The sequence below is a fragment of the Podarcis melisellensis genome (assembly GCF_964234715.1).
Source record: "Podarcis melisellensis genome assembly, chromosome: 17".
Lineage (NCBI taxonomy): Eukaryota > Metazoa > Chordata > Lepidosauria > Squamata > Lacertidae > Podarcis > Podarcis melisellensis.
Genome location: NC_138534.1, coordinates 7,981,124 through 7,999,019, shown reverse-complemented (window position 1 = coordinate 7,999,019; position 17,896 = coordinate 7,981,124). Strand labels below are relative to the sequence as shown.

The window sequence follows — 17,896 nt, the reverse complement described above, 5'->3', positions numbered from 1 at the left end:
CCCCCGCAATACGCAGATCTGAGCAACGTATTCAGCGAAAGGGAAGCAGACAAACTGCCACCGCATAGACCCTTTGACTGTCAAATCAACCTACTCCCTGGGGCCCAACTCCCAGTAGGCAAGCTGTACGCCATGTCAGACAGGGAGATGCAGGAGCTGAGGGAGTTCATTGACAAAAACCTGAAGCGAGGTTTCATCAGAGAGTCCCGAGCGGTGGGGGGCAGCCCAGTGTTTTTTGTGGACAAAAAGAACACAGACAAACCGAGACTGGTGTGTGACTTTAGGGCCCTCAATGCAGTGTCGGAGCCCCTGGCTTTCCCTATGCCCCGAATTGATGACATTTTGACCAGAGTAAGGAAGGGAAAGATTTTTACAAAGCTGGACCTGCGGAGGGCGTACAATCTGATACGCATAAGGAAGGGAGATGAATGGAAGACCACCATGTTTACCCCTTTGGGAGCCTTTGAATACCTCGTTATGCCCTTCGGTCTACAAGGGGGCTCCGCGTGTTTTCAAGCTTTTATAAACCACGTTCTGGGACCTTTGCTCTACAAGAATTGTGTGGCCTTTTTAGACGACGTGTTGGTGTATTCGGAAGATGAGGAACAGCATGTGAGGGACGTTCGAGAAGTGTTGGGCAGGCTGCAAGCCAACCAGCTGTGGGTGAAACTGGAGAAGTGCCAGTTTCATACCAAGGAGGTGGAATTCCTGGGGTACCGCTTGTCAGACAAGGGATTGGCCATGGATCCAGGCAAGGTCCAAGCGGTACTGGAATGGAAGACACCGAAGACCAAGAAGGACGTGCAAAGATTCTTGGGGTTTGGGAACTTTTATCGGAAGTTCATCAAGAACTTTGCCCACTTGACGGCGCCCATCACCGACTGCCTCAGCAGCAAGAAGAAATTTGTTTGGACGGTAGAGGCGGATCGAGCCTTTGAAGAACTGAAAAGGGCTTTCGCCTCGGAAGAACAACTTCTGCATGTGGATTTACGAAAACCCATGAGAGTGGAAACCGATGCATCCGACCGGGCGGTAGGGGCGGTCCTTCTTCAACCGGGGAGGAGTGCGTCGGAGTGGAGACCGTGTGCCTTCTTCTCGCGGAAGCTGAATAAATCCGAGAGGAATTACACGGTGTATGACAGGGAACTACTTGCCATTCACGAAGCATTCCGGAGGTGGAGACATTTATTAATTGGGGCACAACACAAGGTGCAAGTGTGCACCGACCACAAGAATTTAGAGTATTGGAGAACAGCTCGAGTGCTCAACCAACGACAAGTGAGATGGGCACAGGAATTCTCCAAATTCAACTTTGAAATTTGTTATGTGCCAGGCCCAGAAAACGTCAGGGCGGACGCGCTCTCACGCAAACCAGAGTATTGGGAAGGGGAGGGGGTGATCGAAGAGAGACATGTCATCCCTGAGGACCGCTGGGTGTGTGGGGGGGCGCTGGTGGGGCAACGAGAACTGGTAGAGGAAACGGAAAATGATGAATATGCCCAGGATAAGCTCAGAGGTCTCAGGGGGGAGGGCGAGAGCCCCGGAGGTTTTGAGGAAAGAAATGGGGCATTGTATTACAAAGGGGCACTGTATATACCCGAAGGTGAATTGAGGGGGAGAGTACTCAAGCAGTTGCATGATAGCCCCACGGCGGGACATTTTGGACAACACAAGACCATGTGGTTGGTTACCAGGGAATTTTGGTGGCCTAAGGTGAGGGAAGATGTAAGGGAGTATGTAAGAGGGTGTGACCAATGTCAGCGAGCCAAAGGGGAAAGAAGGGCGCCGGCAGGGTTATTAGAACCATTACCCACACCAGAACGGCCTTGGGAAGCGATATCAATAGATTTTATGACGGATCTGCCAAGGTCCAAGGGGAAAACAGCCATCATGGTAGTAGTAGACCTGTTAACTAAGATGTGCCACTTTGTAGCATGCTCACATGCAGTCACAGCGGAAGAAACAGCGAAGTTGTTTGTAGAACACATCTTTAGGTTGCACGGGGCTCCCTTGAGGGTGATCTCAGATCGCGGCAAACAATTTACTTCCAGGTTCTGGAGGAAGCTCATGAGCTTGCTGCACGTGGAAGTCAATTTTTCAACTGCCCGGCACCCTGAAACCAACGGGCAGGCGGAAAGAGCAAATGGCATTCTTCAACAATATCTGAGGTGTTATGTCAATGACAGAGAGAACGATTGGGTCGAAAAGTTGGCGTTGGCAGAATTTGCCTACAATAATGCGGAGAATGTGTCCACAGGGATGAGTCCCTTTTTGGCTAATTACGGGTGTCACCCCAGGGCATTTCCAGGGGAAGGAGGGGAGAGATGGAGCGTCCCAGCGGCTGAACATTTTGTAGAAGAGATGGAAGCGATCCATCATCAGCTCCAGCTCAACTTAGAAAGGGCTAAGGCACAATATAAGAAGCAGGCAGACAAGAACAGAAGGGAAGGTGAAACCATAAGGGTGGGGGATCAAGTGTGGTTGTCAACCCAAGGGTTGCCGTTCAAAGGGGGTTGTAAGAAATTGAGGCCCAGAAGATTGGGACCCTTTGAGGTCATTCAGCAGGTCAACCCGGTAGCTTTCAAACTCCGATTACCCAACCACATGAAATTGCACCCAGTGTTCCACAGGTCGTTACTGTCACCATACAGGGGGGGACGTGAAGGGGAGTACGTCAGGGGACCAGCCTTGGAAGAGAGGGAACGCCGCAACCATGTAGCGGAAATCCTCGATTCCAGGTGGAAGGGAAATCAGGTGGAGTATTTGGTGGCGTGGGAAGGGGAACCGGAGTCAGAAAACACCTGGGTGAATGCAGAGGAAGTCAATGACGAGGTTTTAACAGAAACGTTCCACCAAAGGTTCCCGAGGAAACCTCAGCCGATAGCAAGGTTTAGGAGGGAGTATTTCGGCACCACCGATGAGGAAGAGGAAATGGAAGGGTTCGCGGAGTCGGAGTTGGAAGAGGGAGTGGACTCCGATGACGAAGATTACCGAGAGAGTAGGAACAGCAACAAGTGGAGGGAAGTGTTCGCGACGTCGGAAGACGAAGGAGGTTCTTTCAGGGGTTTTACCTCCTCACCGCCAGTAGGGGAGGAGACGGGAGGGGGTGAAGGGGGCCCTGGAGGGGAGGTGGATGTCAGGGAACTGCCATCTAAAGCGCCGGGGGCGCAAAGGCTCACTGAGGTTGAGAGAGGAGTAGCAGCGGAAGAGGGAACCAGTAGAGGGCGAGCAAGAACTCCAAGGGAAAGTGAGTCGGAGGGATGGCTCAGAGACGCTTCCAGCGAAAACAGTGGGGAGGTCTCAGGACCTCCTATAGGGACACCCACACCTCGCCGGAAACTGTCACGCCGAGAGGCCAGACGACGTGTTTCCGTTAAAGAGCTTTTATGTTGGAAACGATTCCGAAAGCAGCCACTTTCGGATTCTACTAGTGATTGACGCAGCCATGCTGGAGGGGCTCCGTCACAGGCAGAGGTTTGAAAACCTGATCAAACTCTGAGGGACTTGCATTTTACGCACAAGCAGCTCATCGTCCCATCACACTATCGTTATTTATAATTTATTTATAGTTGTTTACAGTTACAATATCTACTTGAGTTGCCTATAGTTTATTTATAGTTCATTCTTTTTACAGACACACACATCCTGTTTCTACTTTGAGGGGAAACAAAATACTTTGGATAGTTTCTCATGCCAGCAGGAATTTAAGCAGATTTATAATAATTAATTTGAACGCTAGACCCCAACCTACATTGAAGCTCATACTTGCTTTACATGCCATCATTACCTGGAGATAAATCAGCCCCCTTCCAAGACAAAGGAAGCCCAGGGCACACAAAAGTAAACCGGATGCAAGTTTTAATACAAATTTTACTTTCTTGGGCTCCATGATCACTGCAGATGGTGACAGCAGTCACAAAATTAAAAGACGCCTGCTCCTTGGGAGAAAGGCGATGACAAACCTAGACAGCATCTTAAAAAGCAGATACATCACCTTGCCAACAAAGGTCTGTATAGTTAAAGCCATGGTTTTCACAGTAGTGATGTATGGAAGTGAGAGCTGGACCATAAAGAAGGCTGATCGCTGAAGAATTGATGCTTTTGAATTATGGTGCTGGAGGAGACTCTTGAGAGTCCCATGGACTGCAAGAAGATCAAACACATCCATTCTTAAGGAAATCAGCCCTGAGTGCTCACTCGAAGGACAGATCCTGAAGCTGAGACTCCAATACTTTGGCCACCTCATGAGAAGAGAAGACTCCCTGGAAAAGACCCTGGTGTTGGGAAAGATGGAGGGCGCAAGGAGAAGGGGACGACAGAGGATGAGATGGTAGGGCAGTGTTCTTGAAGGTACCAGCATGAGTTTGACCAAACTGTAGGAGGCAGTGGAAGACAGGAGTACCTTATTTGCATAACTATCTACAGTATCCCCCTGCTGGCCCAGGGTGAGAACTTCAGTACATAACACCCTTCAGTACATAACATAACACCCTTCCAACTCTGCAATGCTGTGAATCTATCCTAAGTTGACTTGCCACCCAGCCACACGAGGGGGAAAGGCCTGCCCATTTGCCTCAATGGCTACAGAGCTGCTTCTTTGGATATCTTAAACGACAACACTGAACTGGCCAGCCTTAACAAAGGTTTGGCTGGTTTCCTCTTCTTACCCACCCACCCCTGCTGACACAGTATCATAGGTTTGAAAGGGACTCGGGGAAGGATGGAAGAATGAAGAAATCCCGACAAAAGAACAGTGGCAAGAGAAGTTGATGGACTACGCAGAACTGGCTAAACTAACGTACAAATTGCGTGAGAAGGACAACTGTGACCATAAAGAAGAATGGGAACTTTTTACAAAATACTTAAAGAATCAACAAAACGAATTGGACTCCTTGGCAGGTTTTGAATAAGCATATGCAAATTTATTTGTTAATATAATAGATGGACAATTCAGAGATTTTTACATTTTTATAACATGCAGAGAATAGTATGTGTTAATAAATCAATAAGAGGAACTGAGGGAAGTCGTAGGGGGGAGGGAGGGGTATGAGGGGGAGATGGGAGGGGGGAAATTGGGGGGAAATATAATTGTTGGAATAATTTGATATGTGAAAATAATAATAATAAAATCTTTTTAAAGGGGCTTGGGGATCATACAGAATGACCCCCCAAAAACCCTCTTTTTAACAGTATGTTATGAGCTAATTACCTAACTCTAGTTTGTTTGTTTTTTAAAAATTCAAAGTACTGTACACTTACTTGGCTGTGAAGTTTCAATTTATGTAGTCATTTCAAGCGTTCAAAGCCCGTCACCTGATCATTCAGTCATAATCTTCCTTACTCAATCCTAAAGCAAGCTGGCATTATTATCTACCATATTGCAGAGGACTACGGCTGAGAGGGGGCGGGGGAGGCTTACGTAAAGCCATCCAGTGCGTACATGGCAGAGGGGACATTCGGGGGCTTCCTGGTTTTCAGCTCAGCCTGCTAGTCCCTTCACTCTGCCAGCTCACTTTCCACCAGGATAGCAATGCCAAGAATCAGGGAAAAGAATACAAGCTCCAGTACAAGCTCCATCTAAAGATTACTCAAGCGATGTGTATCCCCCCCCCGCCCCCCCCATCTCACCCTGCTGCCAAGCAATACCACTATGCCCTCCCTGCTAGTGATCTGCCCTCCTCAAACAGTATGGCAGTGGTTTTCTTTTTTAAAAAAAATATATTTATTAGGTTTTTACAAAAAATAAAAGTACATAACCACCACAGAAATGGAGAAAATGTAAAAAGAAATAAAAGCATAATCAAAAGTAACACATAGAACAGATCAAAACACAAAAATATAAAATAAAGAAAAATTCCACCCAACCAAGTACAAAAACATAAAAACTCCAACTTTTTCGATCAGACTTCATTAACTTCCTTTCTTGACTTCCTCACGCCTCCCTTTTTTGTGTTCCTCTTTACCCAATCAGATACAGCAAATCCTTACCCTCTTTCAGATCTCATTTCTAATTATTAAGTTCATTCTATTATGTCACCAATCTTTCCTCCTCGTACTTAATCACCTTTATAATATTATTTACTTTCGACATAATATCACTTTAATCTTTCCTCCTTTTCTATTACATTTTGCATACTTTTTAAGCTATGTCACTAATGCCTTATTATTTCCAAATCCAACATTATTTTAACATTCATAAACTTTGCAGTGTTTCTGCAGATAGTCTTTAAACTTCTTCCAGTCCTCTTCCACTGATTCTTCTCCCAGGTCTTGGCAGTGGTTTTTAACCAGGGTACCGTCGCACCCTGGGGTGCTTTGACACTGGGAAACAATTTTTTTGTTGCATTGACACCTGCAGTTGTTCTAACCTAATTTTGATGTGCTGATTTCATATCTGAAGTTGGCTTTGTTCTGTAAGCTCTAGAGGTTTTTTGCAATTCATGTTTTTCACTTTTCACCATAGTACTTGCTTTTCACAACGCAAGAATTCAATATTTTATTAAACACATAGCCAAAGTAGTGCAATATGAGTATAAATGTAAGTGACTTATATAGCATTGAACATGACATGTTCAGTTGGAGGTATGCAAAAAAATGTATTCCCTTGGGATACACAATATACTGGGGAACATTTTTTTTCCATTTTCCGTTGCATGAGATTTTTCAGCTGCTGTTATATGTTCTTTCAATGCTGATTTCAAATCTGAAATCGATTTTCGTGTACGTGCTATAGTTATCTTTCAATTTCTGACTTTTGCCGATATGTCACATTTATACTGGGGATAAGTGGACACTGACACATGTTTGCCTACTTGAAGAAGCCATGGTCTGATCTGAAAAATACAAATATTTAGGTTACAAAACTAAAAATGAAGAAAAATTAAGTTTGCAAAACAATAATTACCATGTGGTTAGGGTAGATCAACGTGTCAGTCACTGCATATTTTTTTTCTTGCATTCCCCCTCTAAAAACTAGGTGCGTCTTATGGAGCAAAAAATGCAGTGGATATTTCACAGAAAACATCAGCTCAACAATGAACCACTCGACAAATCCCATGTTTGAAATTGCTAGGAAAGGGATTAAAAATAAAACTGCAACATGCACAGTTCTGGGATGACCCCATTTTTCTTACTTATTTCACTTCTACCACACAACTGAGTTCAGAGTTACTGCTCTTTTTTTTAACCAAAGTCTCACCTTCTCTTGTGCCTTTAACACAAGGCCAGCCCAATACCTTTTTGCTGCCTGAAGGGATGGCAAAATGTACTCTTCGCTGCCCCATTCCACATACAAAAGCCAACTGGACTGGCAGCTGTGTTTTACTGCTTGGGAGCAGAATAATAATGTCAACGATGCATGGCAAGCAAACCGCGTGACACACAGAGCTCTTGTCTTCCAACCCCTTGTCGCTGATCTGCACCCATCTTTGGGTTTCTCCGGCGATTGTCTCTCTTGCCTAATGGCAGGGCCTGCCCTGCTTTAACAGAAGCACCTTAGTACAGAAATAAAGCAGGGGACTTATTTCTCCTGCCTTGGAGATAAAGGTGTGGGGTGGGGAATGAGCTGCCAGGTTTCTGCATGTGTTTCTAAAGACACAGAAGCTTGATCATTTGAAGAAGAAGAAGCTGAAGCTCAATCTAGATAAGGCTTAGTGGGTGGTTCCCAAGACCAGATGGGTGGGAGGTCGCCTGCTCTTGACAGGGTTACACCTCCTCTGAAGGAGCAGGTTTGTAGCTTGGGGGTACTCCTAGATCAGGCATAGGCAACCTTCGGCCCTCCAGATGTTTTGGACTACAATTCCCATCATCCCTGACCACTGGTCCTGTTAGCTAGGGATGATGGGAATTGTAGTCCCAAACATCTGGAGGGCCATAGGTTGCCTATGCCTGTCCTAGATCCTTTGCTGCCACTCAAGGCTCAGGTGGCCTCAGTGGCCCAGAGTGCCTTCCATCAGCTTCAGCTGGTGCCCCAGCTATGGTCCCTTTCTGGACAGGGATAGCCTAACTACTGTTGTCTATACTCCGCTAACCCAAAAATAGTGCTTCAGGTTAAGAACTTTGTTTCAGGATGAGAACAGAAATCGTGCTCCGGTGGCACGGCAGCAGCAGGAGATCCCATTAGATAAAGTGGTGCTTCAGGTAAAGAACATTTTCAGGTTAAGAACGGACCTCCGGGGTCACAGGTGGCGCTGTGGGTTAAACCACAGAGCCTTGAACTTGCCGATCAGAAGGTCAGCAGTTCGAATCCCCGCGACGGGGTGAGCTCCCGTTGTTTGGTCCCAGCTTCTGCCAACCTAGCAGTTTGAAAGCACGTCAAAGTGCAAGTAGATAAATAGGTACCACTCCGGCGGGAAGGTAAATGGCATTTCCGTGTGCTGCTCTGGTTCACCAGAAGCTGCTTGGTCATGCTGGCCACATGACCCGGAAACTGTCTGCGGACAAACGCCAGCTCCCAATAAAGCGAGATGAGTGCCGCAACCCCAGAGTCGGTCATGACTGGACCTAATGGTCAGGGGTCCCTTTCACCTTTTTTTAAAAAAGAAGAAGAACAAGAACGGACCTCCGGAACGAATTAAGTACTTAACCCAAGGGACCCTGTACTCTGGTAACCTCAAAGGTAGATTACTGAAGTGCTTTATTTGTAGGGCTGCCTCTGAAGACAATTCAGAAACTCCAGCTAGTGCAGAATTCAGTGGCCAGGTTACTGATCAAAGCAAGACGGCTTCAGCATATCACACCGACCCTGCTCCAACTGCACTGGCTACCAATTAATTTCCAGGCCCAATTCAAAGTGCTGGTTTTGACCTATAAAGCCTTAAAAGGCTCAGGACCACAATACAGTGGCACCTCAGGTTACAGATGTTTCAGGTTACAGACTCTGCTAACCCAGAAATAGTACCTCGGGTTAAGAACTTTGCTTCAGGATGAGAACAGAAATCGAGCGGTGGCCCCATTAGCTAAAGTGGTACCTCAGGTTAAGAACAGTTTCAGGTTAAGAACGGACCTCCAGAATGAATTAAGTTCTTAACCCGAGGTACCACTGTACCTCAAGAACCGTCTCTTTCCATATGAACCTACCCAGACCCTGAGATCATCTTCTGAGGCCCTTCTTCATGACGCCTCCTCAAGAGGTCCAGAGGGTGGCAACACGAGAACGGGGCCTTCTCTGCAGTGGCTCCCCTTCTGTGGAATGCTCTCCCAAAGGAAGTTCGCCTGGCGCCTTCATTATACACGTTTAGGCACCAGTCGAAAACGTTCCTTTTTAACCAGGCCTTTGGTTGATCTGATTGACATCCTATGCCCTTTTAAAATATGGCTCTTTTGGGGGGGTATTGGTTTGTTGTTTTTAATTTGATTATATATATTGTGGTTTTTATGTTGATCTTTTCTGTGAACCGCCCTGAGACCTCTGGGTATAAAGGTAAAGGGTAAAGGGACCCCTGACCATTAGGTCCAGTCGTGGCTGACTCTGGGGTTGCGGCGCTCATCTCGCTTTATTGGCCGAGGGAGCTGGCGTACAGCTTCCGGGTCATGTGGCCAGCATGACTAAGCCACTTCTGGCGAACCAGAGCAGCGCACGGAAATGCCGTTTACCTTTCCGCCAGAGTGGTACCTATTTATCTACTTGCACTTTGGTGTGCTTTCGAACTGCTAGGTTGGCAGGAGCTGGGACCGGGCAACGGGAGCTCACCCCGTCGCGGGGATTCGAACTGCCGACCTTCTGATCGGCAAGTCCTAGGCTCTGTGGTTTTAACTGGCAGCTCTTGGTGGTAAACAGAAGAGGTCTGGGCTGGCTTTTCTTTCCACTTCCTCCAAGGCTTGCATTACTCCAATCAAGAGCTGGCAAGAAGCTGGCAGGCTCCTTGGGCAATGCCCTGGTTCACATTCCTTTTCCGCATGCACAGCAAGGTGGTAGGGAAGATGGAAACATCCATCATTCCGTTCTCTCCACCCAACCTCCCCTCCTCTCCAGCCAGACAAATTGCCCCACCAGAGCGGTGGAAGGAACAAACAAAGGCATTCAAGGCTGGAGGATTTGGAGGCAGGGCATGTACGAAAGCAGGAATTAAACCTGGCCATGCTTACGACACTTCCAACGACAGCAACAGGCAGGGGGTAGAAAAGGAGAAAAAAACGAAAACCTGCGTCCGGCTAATTCACGGGAAGAGATTATCTTTAGCGTCAGTCGGTGGGCAGAGCTTGCAGGAACTAGCCTTTCATGGGCTGCGGGGTTGGATCCAGGCTCCAGATCCCACCCCACCCACCCACCCTCCTTCCTTCTGCTCTGCCAAGAACGCTCAAGTCTTCTTAGTAGGAAGAAGGAGATGAGACAAGGTGCCTTTCTCACTAGCAGTTGTGACAGTGCCACCAAAGAGGAGAACTTAAAGGGGTTCAGGGGAAAGGGGCCCTTTAGCTTGGTGGCAGGTCCAACACAGCAGAACTTCCGAAGTTCCCCTTGCTAGCTGGCACCAGCCCATTTGAACATCCATGGGCAACTTTGATCCAAGGCAGAACCTTATCCTGTGTCAACCTGGCTGGGTGGGTGTGTTATTGGGTTGTTGTTTTCATTTTGATGAAAAGTGGATGCTCTGGTTATAATAATAATAATAATTTATTATTTGTACCCCGCCCATCTGGTTGGGTTTCCCCAGCCACTCTGTGCGGTTTCCACAGAGACCAAAAATACACTAAAATGTCACACATTAAAAACTTCTCTGAACAGGGCTGCCTTCAGATGTCTTCTGAATGTCAGGTAGTTGTTTATCGCTTTGACATCTGCTGAGAGGGCATTCCAAAGGGCGGGCGCCACTACCAAGGAGGCCTTCTGCCTGGTTCCCTGTAACTTAACTTCTCCCAGTGAGGGAACTGCCAGAAGACCCTCGGCGCTGGACCTCATGTCCGGGCAGAACGATGGGGGTGGAGACACTTCTTCAGGTATACTGGGCCAAGGCCGTTTAGGGCTTTAAAGGTCAACACCAGCACTTTGAATTGTACTGCTCGCAAATTTAATCTGTGTGGGATGCATGTTCACAACCCGCAGTGTTCGCAACCTGCAGCGGCGTGTCTGCGCACGCAGGGATTGCTATTCAGCACTTCTTCGCATGTGCAAAGTGCGATTTAGCGCTTCTGCGCATGTGCGACCTGTGAAACCCAGAAGTAACCCGTTCCAGTATTTCCAGGTTTCAGAGTGTCCGTAACATGAAAAAACGCAACCTGAAGCGTCTGTAACCTGAGCTTTAACTCTATATATTTTGTGGTTTTATATCTTGATTTTGTTCTGCGAACTGCCCTGAGACCTCTGGGTATAGGGAGGTATATAAATTCAATAATAATAATAATAATAATATTTTTTAAACCCATTAGTCCACCTTTCCCGCTATTGACATCTCAGTTGGCTTTGATCCTCTCAGGTCTCAGTAGGGCTGGGGTTGGGGGATGGGATTGTAATGGGAACCACCTAATGTCCAGTTCCCCAAACCATGGATAGCAGGTGGAACACATCCTTCTCTGAAATCTTGCTAAGCCACTGCTGCACAGTAGAGTGGACTAGATGGGCCAGTGGTCAGACTCTGTGTAGAGGTCAGTTTCACATGCTCCAATGGAGAGTTGAAATTTAAGTAGTGGCTCCCCTGAATCCACATTGTGAGATCACGGCAGAAATGGCATGTGAATTGCCAGGGTATTGAGGGCTGCCAACCCTTTAAAAAGTGAATCGGCAAAGCTGTGCAGGATAAGGCAATTGAGAGCTACGAGTCATTGCAGGAGGTTGGCCTAGATGACCCTTCCAAATCAACAAGTCTGTGAGTCGTCATAGTTGTGCTTTACCTGCAGTTTGCTGAAAGCCGCAAGGGAGAGCCCTCACATCCCATTCACAGGCCTGCAACAGACATCTAGCTGGCCACGGTGAGAACACAGGGCTGGATGACGTGGGGTCTTGGGCCTGATCCAGGAGGGCTCGTCTTAGGTTTCTCTAAGCTCCTGATCTGCAGCCCGAGAGGAAGCCCTGTGGGAGCTGCCTCCTAAGTCACTGTCTGCAGACTTGCTGCAGGGAATGTAGTAAGGTTAAGGCTTACTGGGAAATGATACATAATGAAGTGAAAAGGATGTTTAAAATAAAGTTTGTAAGAACAAAAACCAGAAGCTTTTCTTTTGGTAATTATAGGGACAGAACTACCTAAAATGTATAGAAATTTATTCATGTATGCTACTACAGTAGCAAAAATATTACTGGCCCAAAAATGAAAAGAAGCAGAAGTCCCAGCAAAAGAAGAATGGATACAAAAACTTCTGGAATATGCAGAAATGGCAAAACTTACCGGAAGTATAAAAAATCAAGATAACAAACTTTTTATAAAAGAATGGAAATGGATGGTTGAACATTTACGGATAAATTGTAAACAGATAGGAACCTTGGGAGGATTATTGTAATAATAATAACCTGCAGTTTCATAAGAGTATATATTTAAAGAAGATGAATAAATGAGCAAATTAAGTTAATTTGGATATGCAGAAGATATTAAAAACAAATTTGAGGAACTGCAGAAAGAAGTCAAGTTTGGAAATGTCAAAATGATTGTGAAATCCGCGAACTGTACAAACCTGAAAAATATAAATTTAGAAATTGATAATCAAAAGACTTGTTGCAGCAGGGAAAGTCTCCTTGCAGGGAAAGACTCCGGAGGGCTTCTTCGGGCAGGCGTAGCCAAGACCCGGCGACAGAATGGCCGCTGCGGGAGAAGGCAGCGCCGCAGCGCGGCTCGGATCCTGCGCATTTGCCGAGCGCTGGCTTGCGGAGCGCCTAAGCCCTCCTGACGCGGTCGGCCCCCTCCCTCCCCCTCCTTCCTTCCTCCCTTCCCCGCCCCCCGGAGGCGCATTAACCCTTCGGCGCCCGGGCGGCGCGCCTTCCTCCCGTTTTCTCCCGCTAAGCGGGGAGGGGCGAGAGGAGGAAACGGCCGAGGGAGGCGACGCCAAGCAGCCGTCGGTTAAATGCCCTTGCGCGGGCGGGCGGCGGCGGAGGCGTCTCCGTTTGCGAAGCGAGCTTGCTGGAGGCCGGGCAGCGGCGCGATGGTGGCCCCCGGCCCGTCGGGCTCGTCCGCGGCCAGCAAGACCCGCCTGTTGCCGCCGGGGCTCCGGTGAGACCCAGGATGCTGGGGCCCCGGGAGAGAGCGGCGCCCCGCCAGGCGCCCCCCGCCGAAAGCGCCCGGGACCCCGAGCGACACCAGCGCTGGGCCAGCCTCTTCGAGCAGCTGGACACCAACAAGGACGGGCGCGTGGACGTCCACGAGCTCCGCCAGGGCCTGGCCCGGATGGGCATGAACGCCGGCTCCCACGCCGAGCAGGTGGGTGGCCAGCGCGGGGAAGGCGCCCGGGGCGCCCCGGGGAAACGGAGGAGGGGGCGCAGGGCGGGAAACCCTCGGGGCGCAGGAGACCCTCGGGGCGCAGGGCGGAAGACCTCGGGGCGCAGGAGACCCTCGGGGCGCAGGGCGGAAGACCTCGGGGCGCAGGAGACCCTCGGGGCGCAGGGGACTCTCCGTGGATCGCAGGCGTCTGGGTGGCACGCGGTGCCCCCCCTGCTCTCCAAAGACCCCTTGCAAAGTGAGTGGCCCCCGGACGGGGCTCCCGCTGGACCCTGGAAGCGCACGGATCGAGGAGGGGGATGTTCGCCGGCGCCGCTGAAGCCGGATGCAGGCGGCGACTCTCCGAAGGCAAAGGAGCCCCTTCCTCTCTTGCATCTTCCCTTTCTCCGGCGGGGTGGTCTCCCCTTCTCCGCTCTCCCGAGGCCAGAAGGGAGCCGTCTGCTGGCGGGGACGCGGGGTTGCTTTGGGCGCGCTGCCCGCCCGGCGGCTGGGGAAGGGGCCTTCTGCATCTTGCACAACCGGCGAACGGGACGGATTCCGCCCCCTTTACGCGCACGACTCCGGCATTGCACTGAAGCTTTCCTTATGAGTCAGCCCTGCTCCTACTCCGGCACCAGAAAAGCGCTCTGCCCCCGCCTCCCCCCCACGCCCGCTTGTCAGAACGGTGACAAAATAATTTCTCCCGCTTTGCAGTGGCAAAAAGAGGTGACAGCCTAGAAGTGGGTGCATGCCTTCCAGCCGGGTCTAGGAAGGAGGGCAGGGCGCCTGTGTTTTTTCCAGGGATCTGTTAGGAGGTGGGGAATTTCACCTGCCGCAGCTTCTCACCCTGACAGGTGCCACACGCACCCCAAATTGAAGAAAGCATTAAAGGTACAAAAAGGGACGTGCGCGCACACACATATCCAGGCAGGATTTAATTTGGGTCATGGAGACTACATTGAATGCTAGGGATCAACAAGCGGAATATGCTAATAAAAATTCCTTTGAACATGTGCAGAATGTATAGGCAGGGTAACCGCAGTGTGCCCTGCACTCAGGAGGATTAGGAGCTGGGATTTCCAGGACAGCTGATACAGCTTTTGGACACGCTTCTAAGTAATTGCCTGTTTTGTGCAGTGAGAGTAGCTGTGCTAAGTCTGTTGCAGCAAAAGCAGCAGTAAGTCTGTGGCACTTTTAAAGATGAACAGAACTGCTATGGTAATAATAATAATAATAATAATAATAATAATAATAATAATAATAATAATTTTATTTATATCCCGCCCTCCCCAGCCGAAGCCAGGCTCAGAGCAGCTAACAACAGTAAAATAATACAGCATTCTAAAATCAATTCATTATAAAATCAGTTCAAATCAAATTGATGGCAACCATTGGGCTAGAGTTCTGTGAAGAATTACTAGAGGAGGGGGTCAGGCTGTGCCTTGACCAAAGGCCTGGTGGAACATCTCTGTCTTGGTAGGGGTGGACTTTGGTAATCTTTGGTACTATGGCACCATTTGTGGTCCCCAGATGGGTCTTCTCAATTTTGCACCCCCTCAACTTGGCGTCCTGTGCGGGAGAACTGCCTGCACCACCCTAAATCCGGCTCTGGTTGTGGCACAAGCTTTTTGGGGTTTTTATTTTTGATACACTTATGCACAAAGTGTTGTCAGGTTTGTGAATACGTATGTGGATGTAGGGAGAAAAATAATAAACGGTGGAGTCAAATGTAATTAAATGCTGCTACAGAGGGGGCTAACCTTTGACGTCGCTGGACTCCCAGCGGCCCCAGCCAAGCAGAGGTGAAACTAGGCTTTATTTCACCCGGGTCAAAGACCCAGTTTGGCATGCGTGTGTGCGCGCACACACACACACATACACACACAGAGGCTGGGAGCCTCAATGGCACCCCTCTGTAGGCTTCACTGGGGGCAAAATACCTGGCTAGCCCCGCTCCCCATAGCTGCAGCTCTGCAGCCAAGCATGACCAAAGGTCAGGGATGATGGGAATTCAACAACTGGAGGATCACAGGCTAGCCACCTTTGGGCTAGTGTATCGCAAACACTGCCATGAATCCATATGCCTACCCCAACCCACTTCCTGATGAGCTATTTACATTGACCAACAAGCAAGGTTGAATCCAGGTTAATAGTTAATGGTAGTCCTGGGGCAATATATAATTATAATTCTGGGAGCACAGGGAGAAAACAATGACTATCTCAATCATTTGCCCTACTGCCCTTAAGATATGCATATTAATGTATTTATTCCTGTGAAAGGAAAGTACTGTATTTTTGTTGTTTGCTGCCTGTCTTCTGTACTTTTCCAGATGTTATTTTGCAGCAGCTAGCTAATGCATTGTTAGCAATCTCTGTACCTTCATCCAGAGAGCACAGGGTGACTTGTGTGGTTATTCTTTAAGTGTCTGCCTGTGGATCTATTCCTTTATTTAGCTCTGCTGCTTGGAATAGTCTGGTGAAAAGGAGCAGAGGTTTAAAGTAGGGATGCCAAGCCTGTGGTCCCCCTGAACTTGCCGGACTCCAAGTCCCATAATCCCTGACCACTGACTCTGCTGGCAGAGGCTGATGGGAGTTGAGAGTCCAGCAACATCTGGAGGGCCACAGGTTCCCCACCCCTGGTGTAAAGAGCCGTAATGAAGGTATCCTTGCCTTGGGAAGAGATATCTGGGGTACTTTGCAGGAGAACGGTGCTGAGGCTGTTGCTGCTCAATATTTTCATTGCTGACCAGTAAGCACATCCACTGACTTCACTTGCTCAGTTATCAGATAATGAAAAGAATGCTTGAGGGTATTCACCTCACCTGAAGGGAAGGGCTCTGTTAAAAAAGGACTGAGTTCACATGGAATTCAATGGACACATGTGGCTTGGAAGTTAACCTACCGTGGCTTGTTCACTCAATGAATTCTCAATGTGTGCATGAGCTGGCTCTGATGTGAAGGCACAGAAAATCGTGTGTGTGTGTGTGTGTGTGTGTGTTTCATAGAGAAGTGCTATGGGGAAACTTGATAGAATTAACAAATACTTGGATGATAAAAAAATGGTTGCTTTTTTCATTTCATTTTCATTGGAAGGAAGACACTGGTGAAAAGGAATAGCAATGGTGGACTTTGGGCTCTCAAATTCCAGTGGTGTGAGGAACCTGGAACCCTCCAGATGTTGTTGGACTGCCAGCACAGTCAGTGGTCAGGGATTATGGGAGTTGGAGTCCAGCAAGTTCAAGGATTACAATTTCCATTCTCCTTGACCATTGACTATGATGGCTGAGGCTGATGGGAGCTAGAGGCAAGCAACAACTGGAGGGGCAGAGATTCTCCATTCTTGATGTAAGGGATAACCATTTGTTGTTTCAACGATTATCTTCTCAAACGAGAGCTAGGTAGCTGGCAACACAGTGGAATTCCACAACCAACTGGCTTGAAGCCAAACTTCTGAATGGTAGCTCATATTCTTTATTTTGAATTCGGTATTTTAAAACAAAAGCTGGAGCATGTTGCCAAGGAAACTAGCAGCCTAAAAAGAAATTAAAGAAGCTGGTATAACCCAGTGCATTGATCTCACCAGCATCTAGGTCTCAGCAAATCATGCCATTTGAAGTAAAAATACACAACTCATAAAATGTTGAGGTGACATCTCAAGGTCAAAATCTAACATTAGAAATGTAGGCAAATTTCCCAAAATTTATTTTCATCTTTTGAACAGGCAGCTTGGTGAATTCTGGGCTTAAGGAGGAAGAGGCAGCTGGAAGTACAGATATCACTTTCTAATTCTGCCACCTTAACTGACAGTGCAAAGTGGACGTATTCAGAAATATGTGCATTTAGGAATAGAGCCTGACAGTCAGTGCAATACTATACCCAACTCAATGAGCAAGTCTCATTGAGTTCAATGTAGATTACTCCCTGGTAAGTGAATAGAAGATTGCAACCCAAGAGATTCTTCCAGTTTTCTGCATCTCAGTTTCTCAATCTTAAATGAGAGAGAGAGAGAGAGAGAGAGAGAGAGAGAAAGAAAGAAAGAAAGAAAGAAAGAAAGAAAGAAAGAAAAGAAAAGAGAGAGACCCAATGGTCTGTACTCAAGCTTTATTAAAGTTATGCCATTTTCAGCACTAGCCAATAACCCATTTCTCTGACAATGTTGTGAAATGTGAGCTATTACAAAGAGGAAGGAATGTTAATAGTGTTTATCCTCAGCATGCACTCCAATGGCTGCAGAAATGGAGTGCAAGACAGGTCAAAAACTCCACGCAGCTGCACTCCATAATATGTGCCCCAGGTTCCTTTGTGCAAGGATGTTTGTCTTGGGGAGGTGTCATGGTGTGTACAGTCTGGAATGCACTTTTCGGTTTGCATCCCTCTTCCTTAATGCTCCTGGATGCATTGTTGAAGCCGTTGGAATCAAATGCTGGGGTATTGTGCAAACTAGGTGTGCTCATTAGCAGATTTCCTTCACATATTTTCCACCAGCTGCCTCAGGATCTTGTCATGCCCTGGGATGCCGTGATCATAGAACTGGAAAGGTCCTTGTAAGCCATGTGGTT

The 17,896-nt window shown here is 48.0% G+C and overlaps 1 protein-coding gene across 1 annotated transcript in view; it reads left to right on the top strand.

The window, feature by feature from the left end:
* The first annotated feature begins 12,920 nt into the window (after positions 1-12,920).
* Positions 12,921-17,896, top strand: part of LOC309359975 (mitochondrial adenyl nucleotide antiporter SLC25A23-like) — a 52,932-nt gene continuing 47,956 nt past the window's right edge. The window contains exon 1 of the mRNA XM_081894438.1: positions 12,921-13,340. Coding sequence (XP_081750564.1) covers positions 13,146-13,340 — 195 coding nt within the window. The 5' untranslated portion in view covers positions 12,921-13,145. The remainder of the gene's footprint in view (positions 13,341-17,896) is intronic.